Genomic DNA, 16,226 nt, shown 5'->3' with positions numbered 1-16,226 from the left:
TTGACTACTGCAAGTTCTGGGTATCTAACAGACACTGGCACAACCAGTTATGCAAAGAGAAAGCCAAGTTAACAGTGACTTAGTAGTTATTGCTGCAGGTCTGACCTCATAACAACAATGATCAGATTAGCTGTAAACAGGTATTTCAAAGATTGCTTTAAATAGCAATTCAAGGGAGGCTGGAGAGATGGCTCAGTGGTTAAGAGCACTAGCTGCTTTTGCAGAGAACCCAGGATCTATTCCCAGCACCTAGGTGGCAGCTCATATCATAACTGTAACTCCAGTTCCAGGGATCCAACGTCCCTCTTTTGGCCTTTGCAAACACCAGGCAAAAGATGGTACACATGAAGCAAAAAATTCATATATAAAAATAAATTTTAAAAAAGTAGCAATCCGCCGGGCGGTGGTGGCACACACCTTTAATCCCAGCACTCGGGAGGCAGAGGCTCTCTGTGAGTTCGAGGCCAGTCTGGGCTACCAAGTGAGTTCCAGGAAAGGCGCAAAACTACACAGAGAAACCCTATCTCGAAAAACCAAAAAAAAAAAAAAAAAAAAAAAAAAAAGTAGCAATTCAGGGGGCCCGATAGGACAGCTCAGTGGATAAGGGTGCTTGCTTCCAAAACCAGTAAGAGTCTGACCCCTAGAACCTTCATGGTGGAGAGAACTGACTCCGGTAAGTTGTCCTCTAACCTCTACCTATGCTTTGTAGTACACATTTGTGCATTCACCACTCTCACACCACACCCCTAACACACACACACACACACACACACACACACACAAAACAAAAACAAAAACAAAAAAACAAGTAGTCATACTGGAAGATGTTTTTTAATTATCATCTTGCTAGGACTTAGAATCACCTAAGGGGGCCTCATTGGAGCAGTGAGCTAGATCAAGCTGGCCTAAGTGAATGTGTGTGTGTGGCCTGAGAAAGCTAGTTGAACTTCTGTACTGAGCAAACAGCATGTGTGTATTTATCATTTTTTTAAAAAAGTTTCTTAGATTTAGTTTATGTATGAGTGTTTTGCCTGCATATATGTATGTGCACTATATGTGTAGCTGGTCCCCATGGATGTCAGAAGGTGTTGGACCCCTGGAACTAGAGTTACAGTTGTGAGCAGACATGTGGGTGTTAAGAAATGAACCTGGGTCCTCAGGAAGAGCAGCAAGTGCTCAATCACTGAGCCATTTCTCCAGCCCTGTCCTCTGCTTTTGACCGTGGATGCGTGTGCTTTAGTTTCTGCCTTAACATGCCCTCAAGGACAGACTGTAACCTGGAATTCTAAGCCAAATAAAACCCTTCCTTCCCTATGTTGCTTTTGGTTAGGGTGTTTTACCACAGTAAGAGCAATCAAACTAGGACATACTATGCTCACCAAAGGCTACCATATGCTTGAGGCTTCAGATAAAATTTCCAGAGACAAGCTGACTGCCATGATTCCCAAAATCAAGACTACTATGGCGCTGTGTTGTAGAAACTGCTACATGGTGCAAAGACCAAGGGATAAAGGAGATTTTCAAAGACCAATAAAAAGAATGTGAACTGGGCGTGGTGGCGCACACCTTTAATCCTAGCACTGGGAGGCAGAGGCCAGCCTGGGCTACCAAGTGAGTTCCAGGAAAGGTGCAAAGTTATACCGAGAAACCCTGTCTCAAAAAAAACCAAAAAAAAAAAAAAAAAACCAAAAAAAAAAAAAAAAAAAAAAAAAAAAAAAAAAAAGAATGTGAATATGTAGCAGAGTTCCAAGCCAGTCAAAGCTACAGAGAGTCTCAAAAATAAAAAAAAAAATTTTTTAAAAAAAGCATGAATAAAAATGCTTCATAAGCCGGGCGGTAGTGGCGCACGCCTTTAGTCCCAGCACTCGGGAAGCAGAGCCAGGCGGATCTCTGTGAGTTCGAGGCCAGCCTGGGCTACCAAGTGAGTTCGAGGAAAGGCGCAAAGCTACACGGAGAAACCCTGTCTGGGGGGGGGGGGGGGGGGGAGGGTTGGGGAGAAGCTTCATAATGGGGCTGTTCCCAGCACCCATGCGTGTCATGGTGGCTCACCACTGCCTGTAACTCCAACTTTAGGAGATCTGACACCCTCTTCTGGCTTCCCCAGGCACCTGTACGCCCATGCATATAACCCTCCCCCAATATAAAATAAATCTTAAGGAAAAAAAAAAAAAAACACATAGAGTAAGCTGGGGTTTGTGGTGGTCCACCTTTTATCTCTGTGCTAGGGAGGCACAGGCAGGCAGCTCTCCATGAGTTCGAAGCCAGCCTGATCTACACAGGTCCAGGACAGCTAGAGCTATGTAGAGACCTTATCTCAAAAATTACGAAAAAGAATTTACATAGACCCTGTCTCCAACAAAACATTAAAAGTGAAAAAGATACCTGATCTTTCTCTCACAAATACATATGCTAATAATAAATAAAACACCTTTTTTCTGTTTTGGAGGGGGGCGATGTTTTCATTAATGTTATCTTACATTTCAGAATTTTCAAGCATTCTAAGTAAACAAAACTTGACCAGTTTGCAACAAGCCTCTCCTCATAGATGTTGTCTATCCTTGGAGGCACCGGAGCCTTGACACTTCACTCAGCCTACCCAGGCAGGAGCACCACCACTCACCTTCTCTCATCTTTTGATCCAATTCATCCAGTGTTGGTTCAATCAACTCCCAGCCATCTGGAGGAGCTTTCCGGCTTCTTTTGACTTTGGGCATTTCCCAGCAAGATAGCTTATAAAGACCTAGGGGAAAGTCGAGTGATTTCTGAGTCTCAGATTGCCAAAGGCCTTTGGCAGCCATTACTGGCGCACATTCATCTACTCAAAGCAGTAAGTAGCTCCATGAAGGGACCCCTACCCAGACTGCCTAAGTCCACACTGCAGCAGCTGTGCTCCTCACGGCTGTCAAGCTCAGAAAGTGTAATGTATGTTAGTAAGTCCTATGTTTTCTGAGCTCGTCTAGAAGTTGGCTCTGGGAAAGCCACACCACCCCCTATTTCAGAGCCAAGCACATATGTCTCAGCATCCTCCCCAGTCCTTTATCTAGGAATGGGCACACATGCACCCCCAACTCTACAATAGGGAGGAATGAGAACAGCAAAGCAGACCAAAAGTGAACACACCATGGCCTTGAGAGCTGCTGGAAGGTAATCTATTTCCAACAGTTACTATTGTTTATCTCACAATATAAAAATGTCTACAGTAGAAAAGAGAACCTGGAACTTCAGCCATCAGAACTGCAGGTGACTGCTTCAATTTCCCCAGTCAGTTTCTGCTGGATGTGGTGAGCAGGAGATCTAATGATATCAATCTCTACTTACTGAAATTTGTTGTTTTGTTCACAAGTCTCATCTGAGTGGACACTATAGCCAAAACTCTATTGGGCACTCCAGATGGGTGCCTTAAAGTGGCTTCCCCAGCTGATTTCTGCTGATACTTTGCTATCTACTCCTCCCTCCCACTTCTCTCTAGCTATTTATTTTGTTACTTCGGCTTGTATCCAAAACCAAAAGTATGCCCACAGAAGATCATTATCCAGAAGGCCCCAAACAGCTACTTAGCTTCCCTAGACCGGAATGGTGGCACACACTTCTAATCCAAGGAGGAGGCAAAAGGATCAGGAGATCAAGGCCATCTTTGGATATCTGGTGAGTTTGAAGCCAATCTAGACTATATGAACCCTGTCTCCAAAAAAAAAAAAAAAAAAAAAAAAAAAAAAAAGTTTGCCTAAATTTTAGTTTTCTCACCTGTAAAAATAAGGATATTAAGGTCTACCTTATGGGGTCATCGTGAAGAACTGATTAAAAGCCAATTACAATGTAAGCCTTTAAGTGAAGAACCCCAGGGATAACAGTTTCAAGGGGAAAAACTTGAGTATAAAAAGCACAATACCTTCTGTCTCTTTCCTATGAGAATATATAAAAATCCCTGGTCTCTGCAGTTACAAGCCTGTGTTCTTGTCCAGATTTACCAATTATTCTGTGGCTTTGGGGCGATCACTTTTCTTCTTTGGACCTCTGTCTCATCTGTAAAATGAGAGCAATAGATTACACACAATAAACAAAGGCCAAAGCAACACATAACAATAGAAAAGTATCTTTTTTTTCCCTTTCTTTCTTGTTTTTCAAGATAGAGTTTCACTGTGTAGCCCTGGCTGTCCTGGAACTCACTCTGTAGACCATGCCCCCCTCGAACTCACAGAGACCCCACTGCCTCTGTCTTTTGAGACTAAAGGTGTACACAACCACGCCTTTAATCACCTAAAAGATAAAAAGCATCTTCTCAAATCGCATTATGCTTTCTAGCTGGCAAAGAGAACCCTGGCCATGTATTACCTGTAAGCATAACCCACTCATCTCTTCCAAATGTATTCAGTCCCACCCACTGTATGGTGACTGATATTTACAATCCCCCAACCCACACACACACCTCTCCTTAACAGTTTTACAAATGAATCAAACACTAAGAGGTGGACTCAGGGTCACATAGCTGAGAATTGGCATTCTGACTGACTAGAGGCTCCAGACTTCCCCGTCTTTGCACCGGTTTTCCCAGCACTAAAGTTAAGAGGTGGATGGAGTCTGATCTCTTCTCAGCCTGACTTAGAGAATCACTTTCTCCTGACCCCGGAGAATTCAGCCCGGAAGATTCTCGGGTCAGGAGAGAGGTAAAACGAGGAGGTGAATGTATCAGGAGGAAAGAGGTGTTGGTCGGTTTACAAACTAAAGGAGTTCGGGGAAAGAGGTGAACGAGAGGGAAGTTACAGACCGGAATTGGGGGAAACTCAAGAGACCAGCATTTGAGAAACAAGCAGTACTCAGAAAACGGTCCCGGAAGAGAAAACGTGATGGGGGGAGAAAGGGGAGACCGAGAAAGAGCCCCAAATCTACCATCCCCTGTGCAGAACGATAAAGGCACCAAGTCATCGGGGACTCCAGCCTCTGCCGCTCAGATCGCCTTCTGGGCCGCGACCGTTGCCAAAGATACAGTACTCGAGAACAGAGGAAAGAAACACTCACCGGAAGAACAAGCACCTACGGCCGCCGCTTCTTTATTGACGGCTTCCGCCCGGGTGAGAAACTCTTCAGGATAAGGCCCTCGCGGGGCCCCGCCCACCTCGCGCGGGGATTGCGTCACCTTAGGTGCTTGGGCGCTGCCTTTGTAGAATTCCGGAAACCCTACGGCCGTTTCCCTCTCACTTCCTGTTGGGGTGGCCGGCACAGCTACGCGTCTCCCCGGACCAGGATACCGGGGAGTGCGGTTGCCTGGCAGCACGCGGTCGGGCCAGGGATTCAGGCAACTCGCAAGACAGCCCGGCCTCGGTGAGGTCCCCGTTCCTCGCAGCGGCGGCGGCGGCGGCGGCGGGCGGCAGCGGCGGCGCGCGCGGAGAAGGACTGGGCCGGGCGGAAGAAGTCTAGCCCAAGGCATTTCCGGTTCCGGTGTCAGTTCGAGGCGCCGCCGCCGCTGCAGCCGCCGCAGCCGAGATGCCTAAAGGAGGTGAGGGGGTGGGCGCGCGTGGTTCGCGTGGCCTCGCTAGGGGCGGCCGTGGGTGGGCTGCCGCTGTCCCCTCAGCCCGCGGACCTCTAGGAGATCCGCGCCGAAGGAGGCCATCCCCGCCGCCTCACAGCCGAGCGTGGGCCTCGACGCTCAATTGTCCTGCCTGGGAAACTGAGGCTCGCAGTGGTCGAGAGCCTCGCCATCGGGGATGTGAAGGAGATTCCCTGGCCCTGGGTCCTCGCCCCCGAGGAAAGCGGGACCCAGGAGTCGCTCCTTCGAGCCTGGGGAGCGTCTGAAGTTATCCTCCCACTTGGCTGGCCGGAGACTGAGTCACCGCGTCCCGCGCTAGTGCGGAGCCTGTCTGCCGCGAGCATAAAATGTGGGTTCTGTCGGGCTCCAGCTCGGCCACGCCTGCCTCATAATAAGAGCCTGACTTAGTTATCTGGCTCCTGGACCACCTTGTACTCTCTCCCTTGCGCGGTAGCCATTAGGGACGTGTCTCTGAGCCAGTCGCCTAACTTCTTTGTGTCTCGGTTTTGTCGTTCCCAAATGGGGAGGCATTGATTCTATCTCTACCTCTTGTTCTGTTTTGAGGCTTAAACTAGGGGACCCAAGTCCTCAGTCCAGTGCTCGGGATCCCCTAAATGCCCAGGCAAGCACTATTACTGTGTGTAGGGACCAAGAAGACCGCGTTTCCCATCTTAACGTTCTCATTCCCTTTTAGAATCGGGGATTTGAATACCAGATATATCACATCTTAATTTTGTGGCCTCAAACAAGATTTTAACCTCTTCTACTTCATCTTCATCTGAACTGCAGGGGTATGAATAAGGCTTAGCTTGATGAGTTGGAGACCGGAGTTATACGATGATAGAATAGATCGCACTAAGGTCCTGACTCGCTTCTGGCACAGAACAGATGTTCAGTTAATGTTGGTAGCTCACGTGTTAAGCCAGTTAATGCAATCAGCCTACAGGAACATCTGCCTGGAGCTTTTTCAAGCCTAAATTGCTTCCTGTCAATATTCAGATATTAGGCTTTACAGAGCCAAGTGCGGCTAAACCTACTTCTCTGCTGATTTATTCTGAGTCTGGAAGACTCTTTTCTTCCTCGGTCTCATCTGTAAGACGCAAAGGAACTTTTCCAGCTCCAGAATTTTGACTCCAAGGTTGGCAATTACAGTCCCTCAGTTTTAAGTATAGAATCCTGGCTAATAGACTTAGTCTTTTGATTTGTGAAAATCTTTGCAAGCAGACAAGCCTTGTTTCTTTGCTTGATAAAACTATTTAAAAAAATTCCCAAGAGCAAAGGACCAATTCTGTTTTCATCATACTGTGAATTATTTTTAGAGTCTTGAAAGAGCCACTGTAAACCAAGCTAAGGTCAGTATTCCATAGACAAGTGTAGGGAATGAGGGCCTGTAATGACCAGTTTTGAGTTGTTACCTGGAATATGCAAGAAAGGGTGTTGTTTTGTTTTTGTTTGTTTGTTTGTTTAATGGCAAGCTTGGTATCTCACAATAGGCCTTTCATGAGCATACCTAGATACACCTGGGAACTCAGGTAGTCATTAAAAATGGGTGGTGTGGGCTGTGGCAGCCCAATTACAGCTCTGCAGCTGCTGTCTAGGAAATCAGTGTCTCTGCAGTGTTCTCCAGAGCTTGGAGCACTTCTGGCTGTCTAATTACAGATTCTCTACTCACAGCAGGGACTTTCAGAAATCGAGAGAGGTCCTGCCTGGCAGTATAGGCTGCAGGATGCAGAGGAGTTGCCGCCCAGCTATAAGACAGGCTTTAGCAGGAATTGGTCTAGTGTTCTGGCTAGAGCATCAGGGTATAGAACTTAACCTCTTAGATGAATTGTCACTGATAGTCCTGGTCAGTGTTAGACTGATCTGTATTCAACTTTAATTTTGCCAGTTTAATTTTTTTTATGTAAGTGAGAGTTTTTTGTCTCCATGTACGTAAGTGCGCCATGTGAGACCAGAGTGACCAGAGAGGTCAGGAGAGAACATTAAATCACCCCGGGACTGGAGTTACACGTTTTGGTTTGTTTTGATTTTTTGAGATAGGGTTTCTCTGTGTTGTTTTGGTGCCTGTCCTGGATCTCGCTCTGTAGACCTGGCTGGCCTTGACTCAGTGATCTGCCTGGCTCTGCCTCCTGAGTGCTGGGATTAAAAGCTTGTGCCACCACCACCCAGCCTACAGATGGTTTTTGAGCTGCCTTGTGGGTGCTGGGAACCAGCCAGGGCTGACTGAAAGCAACAAGTGCTCCTAACTGCTGAACCATCTCTCCAGCCCCATTTGCTAGTTTAACTCTGAACACAGAATTTCTGCTGGTAGATTTTGGGCTTTTGTCCTGTAAGTATTCTCTTCATATAATCAAGATGGAGTGTTTTATTCTTTCCACTGCCATTGGTGGTAGTTCATTTATGGGGCCAGTGATAGCATATGTTTTTCTACCAACCAATATATTAGAACAGATTAGCAGACATTTTGTGTGGCTTATCCAATGCCACACACAATTCCAGCTGCTTTCTTTTTCTTTTTTTGTTTTGTTTTTATTTTTTGAAACAGGATTTCTCTTTGTAACAGCGTGGCTGGCCTTGAACTCACAGAGATCTGCCTGCATCTGCCTCCTGAGGTTAGAAATTAAAGGCGTGTGCCACCGTGCCTGGTTCCAGCTGCTTTTCCAAGGGTAACCAGTTTATTTTCATGGCAGCTTTATGGGAAAAAAAGAGAGACTGAGGCTCTGGCAAAGTATACGCCTGCCCAGAGAGCCACAGATCAAGGGAGTGGTTAACCCAGAGCTTTAGGCTTCAGGAGTCTTCTTCTTTTGCACTTTGCTTGACAGAGTCTCCTTCCCTGTGGTAGAAAACCAGCAATGGCTGTTGTGCTGTACCTTCTTTCTAAGGATCAGATGAGCTTGTGACAGAGCATTAAAGTCAAAAGCTTTGTAGTGCCAGAAAAGGCATACATGTTTCCTGCTTCCTTGCTTGCACCTAAGAACACTGTTTGGACTTTGCGACAAGGTCTCACTATGTTCCCTGGCTGGCCTGCAACTCCATATGTAGACTGGGCTGGCCTAGAACTCAAGAGGTCTATATCTTGCCTGCCCCTGCAGTCTGGAGTGCTAGGACTAAAGATGTGGACCACTACACCCAGCCATATTTGCATTTTAAGAAAACAGGATTCAGTCAGACGCCATCTTCCTTTCCTCACCTCAGGTCTTGTTAGGAACCTACATCTGACAAGTCGTACATCAGATGTAATAAGCTGCTGCTTTTGTTCTTTGGGAACATTGTGGGTTTGGGTGGTACTTGGTGGGGGTAGGTGAGGTCCCTTTGCCCCAAAAAGGACAGCCTTCCGGGGTCAGTGCAAAGAAGGCAGCCTTCTCTCTCACCTTCCTGAACTTCTGATCTTTGTGCAGGTAGAAAGGGAGGCCACAAAGGCCGGGTGAGGCAGTATACAAGCCCTGAGGAGATCGATGCCCAGTTACAGGCTGAGAAGCAGAAGGCCAACGTGAGTACATGTCCGATCCAGTGGTCTATCATGGTGCTTTGCTTCCGGTTCCAGGGGAGGACAGGAAAGGACTACTGTTCTCCAAGAAAAGTCACCACATTGGGGTGGGAAGGGCAGCAGGTGGCAGCTGTGAGCCCTGGAGCAGCCAGTCACAGTCACAAAGGGGCCGTCCTGTGATTGGACCAACGAGAAGAGACTTTGCCCACTTCGCAGCAGTTGCCTTGGTGGTCCCCACTCTTGGTCCTGTATGCCTGCCTTGTAGAGGCTTTCCCTCTACCAGCCACTGTCCATCTACAGCTCTGATCTCCTGTACCTCCCCACTGGTTCCTGGAGCCACACAGGGAGGGCTGTCTGCCAGATTCTACACACACACTGCCTGCCTTCCCACACCCCCGGTGTCTTGTTCATTGCTAGTAGCTTTGTCCAGCATCGCCTCTGCTGTGACTCTTACTGGTGCTGCCTGTCCTCCAGTCCAAGCTGAACTAGTAGTTCCTCTGGGCCCAGGATACCCTGTCTAGTCCGCTGTTATTTGTATCCTCTGCAACACTGAATTTTCACACCTAGATACCCGCTCCCCTGGCCCTGAGAAAGGGAGGGGCCATATCTAGCTGGGGAACTGTGGAGTTCCTGGTATTTACATGGGACCTTGGAAACTGTATGGGTAGGTGTTAAGAGAGGATGGACTTAAGTTTTTTATTGAGGCTTTATTAATTTGGTTTTTGGGACAGGATCTCGCTATGTAGACCAGGCTGGCTTTGCACTCTTGGCAATGCTCCTGCCTCTGTCTCCTGTATGCTGAGATTACAGGCATAAGCCATAATGTCAGCTCTTCCCAGTGGTTTTGTTTTGTTTTTGTTCTTTTTTTAAACTCGAGACAGAAAAGTAGAGGCAGGTAGCCTGCCAAGGTGTGAGCTTGGGCATTTGGTGCTAAAGGGAGTTTGTGGGCAGACATGACCAGGGGAGCATAAAACCAGGAAGGCATGACCAGGAAAGTCACTTTGGCAGCTGCGTGTAGCAGGTACAACTGAGCAGGCACGGTTTTCAGCTCCACACCTGACTCTGACTTGTGAGATCAGCTGCTCCCTGGACTGACCAAGGTAGCTATGAAGGGGATCAGGGTCTTCTGTGGCCTTATCAGGGGCTTCACTGGGCTAGAGGACTGGCCTCTGGTCCCTCATGCTGAGTGACTGGGGTCACAGAGTTAGGTCCCTTGTCATACTTGGCTCAAGCCTCCCAGGGGCTTAATGTGAAGGTCCACAGTCAGAGGGTGGTCATGGGTGTTACATTCCTGGGGGTCTGTTTTGCATTTTTGATTCTGCAGGTTGTCCATTTCTGAAACAGGAAGAAGATGAACAAGAAGAAGGTGGAGATGGCGCTTCGGGTGACCCCAAAAAGGAGAAGAAGTCTCTAGACTCAGATGAGAGTGAAGATGAAGATGATGACTACCAGGTGAGTGTGGGGACTGCAGGCCAAACCCCTGCACTGGGCAGATGAAGCAGGGTCTCACATAACCTAGGCCGCCTAGGAACCCCTGACAATTCTATCGCCACCTCCCAAAGTGCTGGGTTCATGAGCGTGTACCACCCTGCCCAGTTTGTTTTGGTTTTTTAACTGGAGGGGTGTGGATACATACCGTGCTGGCAGATGAAGTCAGAGAACAGCTTTGTGGAGTCGGTTCTCTCCATCCACTTTGATGTAAATTCCAGGGATCAAAGTTAAGATGTCAGGCTCGCCAGGCAAGTTCTTTACCTGCCTCGCTATCACTGGCCCTCTGTTTGTTTTTGTTTTTGTTTTGCTTTGAGTTGGGGTCTCGTATATCCTAACTTGGCCTTAAACTTGCTATATGACTAGTCCTGACCTTGAGCTGGTCCTCTGCTGCCTGTGTGTTAAAGTGACATTACATACCTTCAGTTTTTGAAGACATGTTGATTATCAAAAGCTCTTGGTTTTTTTTTATGTTTTTTTTTTAATTTTAGAATTTAATTTAATTCTACATATCAGCCAAGGATTCCCTTGTTCTCCTCCACCCCCCCCCCCAAAAAAAAAAAAAAACTCTTGTTCTTACAGACTCCTAATCTAATGGGAAAATAAAATACATACAGTGAAAATAAAATAAATGACAGTGCAAATTCAGATTGTGAGAAAGCCTATGAATCAGTCTGATAGAGGATACTTGGAATAACATTGTGCTAGTAAGATGGCTTAAGTCAAGGATGGAGCCAGCCATGCTTAAAAAAAGAGGAACAGATGCTAGGCAGAGCAGTTGAGGTAAGCAGACTAGCAGCTGCAAAGACCCTGGGATAAGAACCAGCTCTGCATGTTTGAAGAGCAGAAATTGGGGGCTGTTGGGGCTCTGAGATAGTGGGCAAGGGTGCCTCTATAGTTACAGAAGGGTGCTGGCTTCACTGCATCAGGGACTGGGCAGGGACAACTGTGGATGTCTTGAAAGTAGGAGAGAAATAACTACATTTGCTTTTTATTTTATGTTTTAAATTGTATTTATTTGGTGAGGGGTTGGGGGTATCACTGTACAAGCATGCCATGGTGCATGTGTGGTCAGACAAGTTGCAGAAATCATGGGTCCTGGTGATCAAACTCAAGTCATTAGGCTTTGTAGCAAGCACCTTTACCCCATCCAGCCTATTATCATCCCAAGGTTTGCTTTTTTATTGTTGTTTGTTTGTTTGTTTGAAACAGTTGAGACTCCTGGCTGGCCTGGAACTCCCAGAGTCCTGCCTGCCTCTGCCTCCCAAATCCTGAAATTAAAGGTGTGTGCCACCACCACCACCCAGCTTACAGCTTACTTTTTAAAGGTCAGTGGTTTTGGCTTTTCTAGGGAACAGAGGCTAAGGTATTGTAGAATGCAGGAGAAAGCATCTCATGGCTTGTTCTTTAGTGATTGGCAGTAGCAGGGTTAGAAGAGTGTATGGAGTCCACCTATACTTTGGACATGCTGAAGGGAGGAAAGATCAGGTTGTGTGAGAGCAGTTCTCAAGCCAAGCTATCATGGATGGTTGTTGGCATGTTATAGAAGGAGGGAAGTTGGATGTAGGCTGTGGAACTCTGGAGTGCTCGGATAATCAGCATTTGGAAGCTCTTTCCTGGTCACTTCGAGGAGAAAAACTAGTTTTGACAAAGCTTGAGATTAAGCAAACCTACTGTAAAACTGTTTCGTTTCTTCTTGGGTCTCACCAGATAGGATGACTTAGCTCCTGAAGCCTGTGATCCAAGAAGCACCTTCATCCTGGGGTCATATTTCCCACTCAAAGCTGAGGTGGGTGGGAATTGCAACACCATGGCTCACCCTACCCAAGGAGCCATGAGGTCATTATAGGGAAAATCAGTCTTAGGATTCTATGGGAAGCTGCTTCTGAAGACAGATTGAAATGGGGGCAGTTCTGCTCTGTTGATCGTGGGCAAGTTACTGAAGCCTGAGCTGCCAGTCTTGCTGGGGCCTGACACAGGTTGGACTCTCATAGTATACACTCATTTTCCTTGCCCTTCCCAGACTGGTAAGATACTCCAAAGTACTGTCCCCATCCTGATGGGCTCTTGGGAGGTGGTGGGCTGGCCTCCTGAGGCACCCCAAGACCTAACCTCTAACCTATTCCTGCTCTATCCTAGCAAAAGCGAAAAGGTGTGGAAGGGCTCATTGACATTGAGAACCCCAACCGGGTGGCACAGACAACCAAAAAGGTCACACAACTGGATCTGGATGGGCCAAAGGAACTTTCAAGGAGAGAACGGTAATACCTCCTGGGTGAACCTGCAACCTAAGCACACAGACTAGGGCCCCAGAGCAGTCACTCTGTCTTCTAGCCACACCTACAGCCTCATTGACTTAACGGGACTAGACGACCTCGTGCCCTTTTAATAGACTGAAAGCTGCTAGGATTCCAGCCTAGCACCTTGTGCAAGTCCCAAGATAGCTAAAGAACAGGTCTCCAAACGCTGCGGAGAAGGGGTTTGGGTGTCACTGGGGCTGTTTCTGTACCCCTCCGTTAGTTTCCTTTTTGTGACAGCAGGCTGGGCTGTCCTTCCCAGAGTAGAAGGGCTCTAGGGTTCTGCCACTTCACTGAGAAGCCATGGATAAGTCACTGTCCTCTTTGGGCCTCAAGTCAAAACGTCCCATCTCTGCCCAACAGAGATGCAGAAATGATGATCATGAAAGCCAGCACCCTGCCAATACTTGGTCTTCACTGAGGGGGTCCTACAAAACCTTGAAGCAGCCTTGGTTAGTCCTGAATAACCAAGAGACGTCTCAGTCTAGCACATCCCTGTCAGGGTGGATCTGCTGGCCAATAGTGCTATCTCCACACCTCAATAGTAGGTGTCTTGTCTAGTCTCCTGAGTGTAATATTTCCTCATCAAGCCCTTGCTGGCTGAGTTTCGCATCCATCCTCTTGAAGCAGGCCCCCATGCTTTGCTTCCTATTACTGCCCAGCCTTGTGGACTGGGAAGGGCCTCCAGAAAGCCCCTCTACTGCTCCTGCCAGGCAAGCCTCTTTCCTCCTTTGCCATTTGGGTCCTCTAAGGTTTCAGTGGAAATGGAGCCCTTTGCTCTCACATCCTAGACAGCCCTCCTAGTCGGAATCACATAGGGAAACTGATGGCCCTTCCTATTCTCTATTTAGACAGGTGATTACTAGCCATACCCTTGTCCCATGGGATCCTGCTTTTATTCTCACACCCCTCCTGAAGGGGCTCACCTGGTTGGGAGGTACATGTGAACTACTGTAAGAAGGTACCCTGAAGTCAGGTTGTGTCTCTTTCCCATCACTTATGGCTTTCATTCCCTGCCTAGTACCTTCTTCATTATGATCATCTTCTCTGGAACACAGTGCATTTGGTTTTGAGTTCCACGTGAAGTTTTCAGGCAGCAACCTTGTCCCTGCAACCAGACACTGTCCCCTCTTGTGCCAAAGTTCTCATGGTGGTTTCTCTCCTGGGAGCATTCCCTCTCCTTGTTTGTTTGAGGGTATCCACTAAAAGACACTTGGAACTAGCACCCCCCTCTCAGCTGGAGTGTCCTTTCCCTTTGCACTTCGTGCTTACTCCCATGTCTAGCCCCGTGACACCATTTTATCCAAACAGAGAAGAAATCGAGAAGCAAAAAGCAAAAGAGCGCTACATGAAGATGCATTTGGCTGGGAAGACAGAGCAGGCCAAGGCTGATCTTGCCCGGCTGGCAATCATCCGGAAACAACGGGAGGAGGCAGCAAGAAAGAAAGAAGAGGAGAGGAAAGGTAGGTCTGTTGGCCCGGGTACAGTTAGTTAACTGACTGGTTCTGGGCAGGACCCTGAAGCCTGTCTGTGAGGTGGGAGGGGCTGAGGAAGGACAGCTACCTCATCACCCATGTCAGCCAGTAAAGCCTTGCCATCGCTGGGGAGATGCTCTTGCCCACCGTCATGGAGTAGATGAGGGTTAGGATCAGTAGAGCACCTTCTAATAGCCACAGACTCCAGCAACAGGAGGCCTTTGAGGTTCAGGTCTGTGGAAGGGGCTGCACCTGGAGTTCTGCCATCCTTCCAGGGGCTTGAGATGGTAGAGCTGTATATAAAAGGTGCTGGGCATCATATCTGTGTCCACTCCTCACCCTCCCTCTGGGCATCTAAAGGTGATCCAGGTTCTCACAGGCCTGGGCATGTCTAGTGTAGAGCACTTTACTTGAGACCTTCCATGGGAAAAGGGGCATAGGTGGCTATGAGAGCCCTCTGCTCACTTTCCTATTTACTGAAATCTGAGGAAGCTGAGACCTGGAACTGAGAACTCACTGGGGCATCCATCCCTTTCCTAAGCTTAGTTATCCGAACTCATTTATATGAGGAAACAGACCTGAAACTGAGAACTCACTGGGGCATCCATCCCCTTCCTGAGCTTAGTTATCCGAACTCATTTATATGAGGAAACAGACCTGGAACTGAGAACTCACTGGGGCATCCATCCCCTTCCTGAGCTTAGTTATCCGAACTCATTTATATGAGGAAACAGACCTGGAACTGAGAACTCACTGGGGCATCCATCCCCTTCCTGAGCTTAGTTATCCGAACTCATTTGGCTTCCCATACTCTAAGCAAGAAAGGACTTGATACGTGGCTAGGTATTGTTGCTGACTTGAGACATTAGACTTCAGAGTACAGAGAGAGGTTGGAACTGCAGGGTTCTGCCAGGGACGCCACAAGTTCCCAGTAGCCACCACACTGTGAGTTGGTGGGCCTGAATGGACAGGCAGCTTTTGACACGGTGGTGACAGTCACTCAGGCATAGTGGGAACATCTGGAGACCTGGGCCTTGTGGCCTCAGCAGAAATCCTCTCCCTTGAGTGACAGTCTGGATCCTTCTTGGCTCTCTTCCTATCTATTAGCTGAGCCCGTTTGCACAAAATGTTTTCTAAGGCCTTGGTCCTGAAGTCCTGTGATTCAGAGGGATGTGGGAGGTGTTTTTGCTGTGTTCTAACCCCCACCCTTCCCTTCCAACCCCTCAGCAAAAGATGACGCAACTTTGTCAGGAAAACGAATGCAGTCACTCTCCCTGAATAAGTAAGCTGGCCTGTGGGAGGAGATGCCGAGGAACTGGGCCATGTCTCCAGGACCTCTGCCGTGTCTCACCTACCCTGTGCCCTGGCGCCGCTGCAGCAGCCCCTCATGGCCAGGAGCCCCTATGGCCTGGGGCCTCCTCTTCATCTTGGCACAGAAATCATTCAGGGGACGTGGGGGGGCTGGGGGGAGGGGCAGCTGCTATCTTTGAGACAGAAAGATGCAGGACAGCATTTCATACATAACCATTCGAATGTTTTTGCTGTTTTTAGAATTTGGAACCCTGGTTGGGGGCTGCCTGGGAAGTGGGGTAAAGAGATTCCATTTGTCCAGTAGACTGCACGTTGGGGGTGGGGGGATAGTGCCAGTAGGCAGCTGGTGTGGGAGTTGATGACAACCAGCCCAGATCGTTGTCTGGGTGCTCACTCAGAGGGGCTGTCAGGAAGCCTGTGCCCCTAAGGGTCCAAGGTTTGTGCCTGGCCAGTTCCGTCCAATGAGGCCTCTCCTCTCTGACCTGCTCTGCCCCTTTCCCACCCACCTGGTCAGGGCTAGTGGCCATTTTTAACCCTACCCATTGATCATTTCAAGAAACTTCTGGTTACTGTGCATCACCCAGACAAGACATGCTCCTAAAATTCAACTTGTATATTTGGCAGATTAAACAACATTATCGTAA

At 48.0% G+C, this 16,226-nt stretch overlaps 2 protein-coding genes across 8 annotated transcripts in view; one reads left to right on the top strand and one right to left on the bottom strand.

The window, feature by feature from the left end:
• The window catches only part of Bud31 (BUD31 homolog), a 9,288-nt gene extending 3,401 nt beyond the window's left edge, over positions 1 to 5,887 (bottom strand). The window contains exons 1-3 of one of the 7 annotated variants that reach the window (XM_059249293.1): positions 5,017 to 5,323; positions 3,890 to 4,023; positions 2,621 to 2,740 (exon numbers count right to left, since the gene is read on the bottom strand). In XM_059249293.1, the coding sequence (XP_059105276.1) occupies positions 2,621 to 2,714 (94 nt within the window). In that variant the 5' untranslated portion in view covers positions 2,715 to 2,740; positions 3,890 to 4,023; positions 5,017 to 5,323. The other 6 variants (XM_059249295.1, XM_059249294.1, XM_059249296.1 and 3 more) reach the window with 6 other exon arrangements.
• Pdap1 (PDGFA associated protein 1) lies at positions 5,343 to 16,226 on the top strand. The gene is made up of 6 exons (XM_059249291.1): positions 5,343 to 5,494; positions 8,923 to 9,014; positions 10,356 to 10,463; positions 12,639 to 12,760; positions 14,108 to 14,259; positions 15,499 to 16,226. Exons 1-6 carry the CDS (start codon positions 5,482 to 5,484, stop codon positions 15,555 to 15,557), a joined length of 546 nt encoding a protein of 181 aa, XP_059105274.1. The 5' UTR covers positions 5,343 to 5,481; the 3' UTR covers positions 15,558 to 16,226.

This window comes from Peromyscus eremicus, chromosome 23 (assembly GCF_949786415.1).
Source record: "Peromyscus eremicus chromosome 23, PerEre_H2_v1, whole genome shotgun sequence".
Lineage (NCBI taxonomy): Eukaryota > Metazoa > Chordata > Mammalia > Rodentia > Cricetidae > Peromyscus > Peromyscus eremicus.
This window is presented reverse-complemented; position numbering and strand designations above follow the sequence as displayed.